The sequence below is a fragment of the Podarcis tiliguerta genome, assembly GCF_965153285.1.
Source record: "Podarcis tiliguerta genome assembly, chromosome: 6".
NCBI lineage: Eukaryota > Metazoa > Chordata > Lepidosauria > Squamata > Lacertidae > Podarcis > Podarcis tiliguerta.
In genome coordinates, this window is record NC_139539.1 from 12783792 (window position 1) to 12792941 (window position 9150).

At 42.7% G+C, this 9150-nt stretch overlaps 1 protein-coding gene across 4 annotated transcripts in view; it reads left to right on the forward strand.

Annotated features, from left to right (window-relative positions):
- The window catches only part of SYCP2 (synaptonemal complex protein 2), a 47300-nt gene extending 42098 nt beyond the window's left edge, over positions 1-5202 (forward strand). For all 4 annotated transcript variants that reach the window (XM_083447247.1, XM_083447250.1, XM_083447248.1 and 1 more), the window contains exons 41-44: positions 1315-1373; positions 1537-1615; positions 4280-4336; positions 4443-5202. In XM_083447247.1, coding sequence (XP_083303373.1) covers positions 1315-1373; positions 1537-1615; positions 4280-4336; positions 4443-4514 — 267 coding nt within the window. In that variant the 3' untranslated portion in view covers positions 4515-5202. The remainder of the gene's footprint in view (positions 1-1314; positions 1374-1536; positions 1616-4279; positions 4337-4442) is intronic.
- Positions 5203-9150: the final 3948 nt, after the last annotated feature.

Consider the following 9150-nt stretch of genomic DNA (forward strand, 5'->3'; position numbering starts at 1 on the left):
ATTAGGAGGCTGCAAAGGACCGCAGCCAAAGCAATTTCTCTTGCACACCTCCAGGTTATACACATTATTTCCATTCACTGCTTAAAGGATCGCAGCAAACTTAGCATTTGCCACTCAATGTCATCATCCAGAACCAATCAAAATCTTTTAGCTTTCAGATCAACCCTCTTGATGATTTTATGTAATTACATAAAATAATTTGTCAGTGTCTTTATTAAGACTTTGACTAATGTTCCTATTCATTAAATGTCTCCCAATATCTGCTTTCATCTGTTTAAAAAACAGTTCGAGATTAATCACAATTGTCATGCCTAGCCGATCCTCTTTTCATTCATAGAATGGTCACCGTACATTCTAATAGTTTATTCTTTTCAGTGCTCGTGAATGAACATTTGCTACCAGCAGGCTATCACTTTATTACAGGCCTTTCCCCAGGTCTTAGGTATAGGTAAAGGTACCCCCTGACCCTTAGGTCCAGTTGCAGATGACTCTGGGGTTGTGTGCTCATCTCGCTCTATAGGCTGAGAGAGCTGCCGTTTGTCCACAGACAGCTTCCGGGTCATGTGGCCAGCATGACTAAGCCGCTTCTGGCGAACCAGAGCAGCGCACGGAAATGCCGTTTACCTTCCCGCCGGAGTGGTACCTATTTATTTACTTGCACTTTGACACGCTTTCAAACTGCTAGGTTGGCAGGAGCTGGGACCGAACAACTGGAGCTCACCCTGTCATGCGGATTTGAACCGCCAACCTTCTGATCAGGAAGCCCTAGGCTCTGTGGTTTAACCCACAGCGCCACCTGCTCCCCACAATTAGCAACATAGTATAGCGTTAAAGGGACGCGGGTGGCGCTGTGGGTAAAACCTCAGCGCCTAGGACTTGCCGATCACATGGTTGGCGGTTCGAATCCCCGCAGCGGGGTGCGCTCCCGTCGTTCGGTCCCAGCGCCTGCCAACCTAGCAGTTCGAAAGCACCCCCGGGTGCAAGTAGATAAATAGGGACCGCTTACCAGCGGGAAGGTAAACGGCGTTCCGTGTGCTGCGCTGGCTCGCCAGATGCAGCTTGTCACGCTGGCCACGTGACCCGGAAGTGTCTGCGGACAGCGCTGGCTCCCGGCCTCTAGAGTGAGATGAGCGCACAACCCTAGAGTCTGGCAAGATTGGCCCGTACGGGCAGGGGTACCTTTACCTTTACCTTTATAGTGTTAAAACAACAGATTTTAATAGTAAGAGCCAAAATAAATTAAAAAAGCAAGGCTTGTTTCACATGTGAAAAAAAGGATTTCTTATACTGATTTTTATTTTATTTTACTTGCAGAACTTTTCAAAGAAGCATTTTGAAACATTTAGTACTTACAAGAAAAATGAGCAGCAGAGGTTAGTGTGCTTTCTTATTATTGGAGCACAACAGTGCACTGCATCTTTGTTGTTGCAACTACTTTTAATGTTACACAGGAGTACATGGTGCTTGTGAGGACAAGTTTTCCCCCTGTGTCAAAGCAAAGATACTTAAATGGTCTTTTGATCTATATTCTCTTAGATTTCAGAATCTTAAAACTTCATTCGAAAAGAACATGTACCATGCTGCTGACGTTGAGGAAAGCATTTTTACATCTGAGGTATGTAATTTCTCCTCCTGCTTGACAGAAGGGAAGCAGTTACAGTGTACCGCTTTTAATGCCTGACTATAAACATCCCAAAAGATATACCCAACAAGACTCAATACATATGAAAAATACAAAAGCCCTCTCATGGTGGAGTTCTCCTTCCAGTAGTAATCTTGTGTCTACATTGTTTTTAGAAAGTGGTTCATATGCTGCCTTAAAGGGGGCCTAAATCTATTTTTTAAAAATAGAATTAAGTAAAATAAATCAAGGACCAATTTCAATAGTAGCTAATTGGGTGATGTCGTAAATATGAATTCTAGACCTTTCCTGAGAATTGGTGTACCAGTACAGCAGTCTGAGTTGACTGAATAAATCATGTGTTTTCTGCAGGTAGTAAATGCAACAGGTAGCTGAGGACAGCCTCAGCTCCCTGGTTATGTATATTACCTCCTCCTGCTTGACAGTGGTATCTCGGGTTACATACACTTCAGGTTACAGACTCCGCTAACCCAGAAATAGTACCTGGGGTTAAGAACTTTGCTTCAGAATGAGAACAGAAATCACACGGTGGCAGCAGGAGGCCCCATTAGTTAAAGTGGTGCTTCAGGTTAAGAACAGTTTCAGGTTAAGAACAGACCTCCAGAACGAATTAAGTTCTTAACCCGAGGTACCACTGTATACATGTGTTTGTTTTGTTAAGCCCTCACCTGTGGCTCCTAGAAGCTGTCAGCATGCAACAGTGGCCACACCCCAGGAAATGGTTTTGACTGGCCAGCTCAGCCAATGCATCTCAAACCCTCAATGAGTTAGGGACTTCCCTGCATTTGAAGACAGGCTCTGGTGGATTGAGTGGATGAGATCAATAGTGAGCCAAATGATCAAGAAGGCAGTTTCTAAACATGCTGTAGAGGGAAATGGGCAGACTGGAAATGGTCAAACTGGAAAGGTAGCCCATCTAGGAGAAGGGAAACTCTGATCCTAAACCTCCGCTACCTTGTGGATATACTTATCTGTGAGAAAGACTTCTGGAGTTGACCCCCCAAGGAAAAATCCATACAAACTGTCCTGCAGGACATGTTTGAGAAAAGGAATAAAGCCTGCATAAACCTGGAGTGGAGTCCCTAAGATGGTTGAATGGTGTCTTGTAAGCCAGCAGCCAAGCTGGTGCCAAATGTATTGCTCTGCTTTCCTTTGGACCACATCAGCGAGGCTGAGAGAGATCTTGTCATCTGGGCAGCCCAGGACCTCCATACACATTGCCTGGGCTTGCTTACCGGGGGGGTCACTTCAGTGCTATTAACACAGCAAAAACAACACAAGAGGCAGTTGTTACAAGTTACCATTCTCTGCAGCCACAACTTTGCCCCCAGAAGTGCACTTCATTGTCTTTCAAGACAGTTGCCAAGAATGTGTTGTGTTGAATTTTGCTTGTACCTGTTAAAAACATAATGTCTGGAACACCCCTATAACACCTACTCTGATGTTACGACATGAAACCTTCCCCAGGCTCCTCCTCCTCATATTTCCAGAGATATTTCCAGGAGCACTGACATCTGCCTCCCCCTGTTGTTTAGAAGGGTGCAACTGGTACGTGGCTCATTAAGTAATTAAAGGCATTTGTGAGACCAGCATATGCATCCACAAAAGTAGCTCCCTGTGCGACTTGTGGCTTTGGCTTTGCTTCCTTTCAATGAATCTCTGCTGGCAGCAAATAATTCTGCCCCAGTTCTACCACGTGTTTGGAGTTCTGAATCATTCTGAAAAAGAGTTGCAGCAGAGATTATGACCCACCTCTGTGTTGGGTCTGCATGATTCACTTGCTTGCTACCAGTCAGCAGACAAGCTAACTTAGCCTTGCAGACACCCACAACAGTGAAACATGGTAGGTGGCCTCTTCTGGGTAATTTTCTTATAGAAACCTTTGCTAACAGTGATGTTTGCTTTCTAGTTTAATTCTGATGTTTGATATTAGGTGTGGGGAACCTCTGGCACTCCAGGTGTTGCTGAGTCCCAGAAAGCATCTGGGGGACCAAAGGTTCTCCACTCATCGTTTAACTGATGTGCATGGAGGGCCACAGAAAGGCAAAGGAGAATGAGAGAACCTATTTTGAAACTGCAAGAAGACGGCTTGGGACTTCTGATGCCTTAGTTGCCTGGCAAGTGGCAATCTTCCAGCTGTGCTGTCTCAGCACAGAAGCTCTAAGAATTTCAGAAAAACTATAGAGTCATTTGGTTTGACTTTGCTTTCTGCAGCTTTGTTGTTGTTTAGTCATTTAGCCGTGTCCGACTCTTCGTGACCCCATGGACCAGAGCACGCCAGGCACTCCTGTCTTCCACTGCCTCCCGCAGTTTGGTCAGATTCATGTTTGTAGCTTCGAGAACACTGTCCAACCATCCGTCCTCTGTCGTCTCCTTCTCCTTGTGTCCTCAATCTTTCCCAACATGAGGGTCTTTTCCAGGGAGTCTTCTCTTCTCATGAGGTGGCCAAAGTATTGGAGCCTCAGCTTCAGGATCTGTCCTTCCAGTGAGCACTCAGGGCTAATTTCCTTAAGAATGGATGCGTTTGATCTTCTTGCAGTCCATGGGACTCTCAAGAGTCTCAAAGGAGACTCAGCTTCTGCAGCTTTAGTCGAAATTAAAAAGTGAAAATAAACCAAATTTTTGGTTTTATTTTAGATGCAGCTAATGAAAGATGACATGAAGGGGCTCCAAGAGAAATTCCTTAAGGAAATGGTAAAAATAAAATTATATCTTCATTGTACATTACTTTAAAACAAAGTTCTTTTGTTAAAATATTTTAAAAGAAATAAAACCTAACTTAATGACTTTTTTTTCACAGCATGAAGAAGAATTGCTTAATGTTCGCAAAGGACTACAGTCACTCTTTATGGTAGAAGATAAAAACTTCTAACGTGGTTTATGATGTAAATGCAACAAGTTAAAAGAGACAACATGTTTGTATTGCATTTTGGTAATGTGAGTGACCCATCATTTCTGTAATGGGGTTTCTTTCTACTTGTTGATTGGATGTAATTATAGAGAGCAAACAATTTACATGAAAATGATATTTATCATTATTGTAATTTATGTAGATAAAGTATTTTTATGTTAAGTGATGCTTTGCTTTTAAAAGAAATTGTGTTCTAAAAGGAATTCCAATAATCGAGGGATTTTTCTAAAATACAATGCCCAGTTTAAGTTAGTCATGAGTTAATTTAGCTGGAATGGGGCCAATTCTTTAAAATTAGCTGTGATTAAATCCTGCTTAAACCAAGAATTAACTGTACTTTTTAAAAAAACTTCCCATATGATGAGCAAAGAAATTAGGTCTTTGGATAAGTTCATATTACTATTGAAAATAGGAGAGATCATATGTATGCATTGCAAAATGCAGTCTGTAATTAGAAATTCTGTAGCAGTTAAAGAGAAATTAGATGGTGTTCATGCAAGTTTAATCCAAGTTATCTTAGCTTCCAGCTGGAATTTCTTATAACCCAAACATTTCTAAATGTGTTCTTTAACTGTTTTGGGAATGTACTGTATATTTAAAATTACAAAAATGTACATTTTAGAAAATTAAAATAGATTCTGCAAAATATCAGTAGAAGCAAACCGTTACCCTTTTTCCACCACCTTGAGCCAGTGATAAAAAGGAATCCACATACATCTCATTAACTGCAGTTCTATAGAACAAACGGGTGGCCCTGTGGGTAAAAGCCTCAGTGCCTAGGGCTTGCCGATCGAAAGGTCGGTGGTTCGAATCCCCACAGCGGGGTGCGCTCCTGTTGTTCGGTCCCAGCGCCTGCCAACCTAGCAGTTCGAAAGCACTCCTGGGTGCAAGTAGATAAATAGGGACCGCTTACTAGCGGGAAGGTAAATGGCGTTCCGTGTGCGGCTCTGGCTCACCAGAGCAGCTTCGTCACGCTGGCCACGTGACACGGAAGTGTCTCCGGACAGCGCTGGCCCCTGGCCTCTTGAGTGAAATGGGCGCACAACCCTAGAGTCTGTCAAGACTGGCCCGTACGGGCAGGGGTACCTTTACCTTTTTTATAGAACAAAGGTTCCCAGTTGGTGCTCTGTGGAAGCACCATTCACATAGCAAAAACTACCATAGATTTATCAAAATTCCCCAAAAGTAGGGGGTCTGTGGCTTGGCTTTTGAAAAACAGGTAGTCAACGTATGTAGCTACTTGGGAGCCACTGCTATAGAATATAAATATTCCACATAATGAATTTTACAGAATCTGAATTTGCTATTGCAGATTTTAACTGTATCTTCTCCCGTGTTTATTTAGGGTTATTTTTTTAATTCTACTGCTTAATATTGTCAAAATCTCTTAAGTGGGTTGCATGAAAACAGTATTTCCTAAAAATGAACAGCTGAGCAGTGCATGACCCCCCCCCCCCACACACACATTAAGAGTTGGACTCCAAGAAAGCTTGGGTAAACATACAAGATTTTAAGAGGCATTTAAAGGTCATTAGGGTCTCTACCTTACAAATTACTAAAGGGAGGGCATTTCGAAGATGTGGTATCACACAGAAGGCTTGCTTCCACAGTGTTAACACACGACACTCTGCTGGTCATAGAACAGCCAGCATTAAATATTAAAGATCTTTCTCTGTACTGGCAGAGGCAGTCTCCTAGATATCCTTCTCCCTCCCAGATTGTATTGTAAATGTCCACCGCAAAACCTTGAACTTTGCTTGGTAGCTAATAGGCATCCACTTTGCATCTTCAATGCTGGTGTGATATGTGTAAAGCCAGGTGTACCAATAAGCACCCTAGCAGCTATGCTTTGCACTACGTGCAGCTTCCAAACAGTAGCCCATACACAGCACATTACATTGTGAGTTTAGCAATATATGGACTCCCGCGGCAGGGCTATCACTGTCTAGAAACAGTTGTTGGTGGCGCACTAAATGAAAATGGTAATGGGTACTCCAAGCTGTTGAGGTCACCTGGACAGTGATAGATCTGTGCACCTGCTCCCAGTTACCTGGTAACTGCCCATCCATATGTTCTCTATCTTGTCTCCATCTTCATTTATAGTTTTTTAGCTCTCAGGACTGCACCCAGGAACTGATTTAGGTCTACTCCTGATTCAGATTTTGCAGAGATGTCCAGCTGGGTGTTGTCAGCATATGGGGTCACCTTGCACCCAGTCTTCTTCTTACCACCCCCAGTGGTTTATATACATATTATATGCATTGGGGGGAAAGTATGTATTGTAATTCCCTGCATATCAAAGTGGGGTCAAGGGCTGAGATACAGTCACTCAATATTACTCTCTTGAACCAAACCCTTGGCAAGTTCTCTCTCTCTATATATAAAAAAACCACGTTGAGATATTCTGTAGAATCAACAGGGTCCAATCCCCCTTGTTCCTCTCCAAGGATGTCATTCATTAGAGTGACCAAGCTCCAAACTGGACCTGAACCTAGACAACAATGGGTGAAGGCAATCAATTTTATCCAAAAGCATCTGCAACTGAACCACAACCCCACTATCCCCTTGCCCAGAAAAGTTGCATTTGTGACTGGGCAGTAGTTGGCATCAACCTCTGGCTTTGGCATTTTTCAGGAGCAGCCAAACCAACACCTTCAAGGCAGTGGTGACCACTTGAAATGCAACAAAAACTTACCTACACCCTGGATACACCCAACCAACCCTCCATGGCTGACATGAATGAGCATGCAGTAGGTTGAGAGAGCATGTAGCACGGTGCCCGGCACAAGTGCAAACGTCTTGTCCTCAACCTCCGAAATCAAAACAAACTGACCCTACAAACTGACAAAATTGGGCATCTTAACAGCTACTGTGTCAACAGCAGCTCTTGAATTTAGGTGGAGGTGGGTGGTTTTGTCCTCAAGCTGGAGGCTATTTTAGTTCTGATGCATTAACTGTAATAGCAAACAGCCAACATTAAGTATTGCTTTTCTTTCAAATATTGAATGATAGCTTTCGTTTATTCAGATGTATTAATCTTTTCCAAGGCTGATGATAAACCAACTAAGAATTCTTTGATCAGCTAACAGTCCAGTTCTCTAACCTGTGAGAGATCTTTATGTGATTTTCCCCCTGTTCATTGGAAAATCCTGTCCTCTTATATGCAGTTGCTTCTTATCCTCACTAGGTGGTCCTCGTGAGATTTCATTCTTAACAACCTAATTGATTTACTGGAGAGTACGTATTTGAACTGACAGGATGTAAAAGTGAATTTGCTATGTTTTGAAAACACACTTTCTCTCATTTATGTGAATTATAATAATATACATTGTACACTTCCTTCACTTCTTGAGCAATCCGCATTTGGAAGCATACTTGGGTTCACAAGAGTATGAGGGGCGAAACCTACGTCTAACTTGCGGAGCTGTTTGTGCCTGTTCGAGATGGCGAGAGACGAAATGCAGACCCTCTTCTTCCCACTCAAAAGCTGCCTGGCATGGTCTAAGCTGACAACATCAACTATCAGGCCATGCACGCCGTTGTGTTTGCATGAGAACGTGAGTGACTTGGCTTAAGTTATTAAACTTTACAATTCTGCAAAATCTCAAAACACGTTACTAGACCTAAGAAAGGGCAGTGACAGAGAAAAGCATCCACTGCTGCAGTGAGAATTGTGGGATCTTCTGGTCCCAATTTTGAGGGTGTGCAGGGGAGAGGGAGAGGAAGTTCTGTTGTGCAAGTGTGGCTACAGCATACGGCCCAGTAGTTCCCTGTGTGCATGATACTGTGCTCAATCTTTAAATGTTCAGGGTTTTTTTTTTTTGAGGAGACTGTTGTTTTTACACTTTGTAACAAGCCATGAATTGGGAAGATCCATCATTAATACATCAAAAGGATTTTGTCGGCTGTGATTTCAATACATAGTATCCTGTAGGGATTTTTATTATTATTATTCATTTATTTTTGCACTGCAGTGCTCCCAATTAAAATATATTGTGTGGAAGGAAAACAGAACTGTTCAGCAGGCACTTAAATGCACCATAAAATCCGTTGTTTTTAAAAGGAATGATTGGCCATCAATCACATTATTAGGGAAAGGAATTACTCGTGCACATAAAGACCAACAGAGTTATTTAGTTGAACACTTGTCCTCGAGGGTGAGTGGCAGAGAGTCAAATAAAATTATTCCAGTAGATTAATTCAGTAAATGGTATGATTTTACAGTATGTTGTATCAAATTTCCCCCCCTATGGCTTATTTTTCATGCCTTAACTCAGGCCAACTGGTAATGTATTGCGGCTGATCAGCTGTTTTTGTGGTCTTAAGCACACAGAAAAATTAGGAGGTTGTATGTGACTGGATGAATCTGCTCTGAGGCTTCATTGGTCAGCGCACAAGGACTTGGAATGTGGCATGGCAATTGCTGCACCACTGCCACATCCACAAAAGCATATAGAAGTGGGATGCATGTCAGTGATTCCCGACTGCTTTGTGCAACAGAGCTCAATTCCATAAGTGAGCTCAACTCAGTTTACACTGCTTTGTATTCCATGATGGAAAGTGAGATATAAAAGTACTACAGGAAGGATCCCCCCCC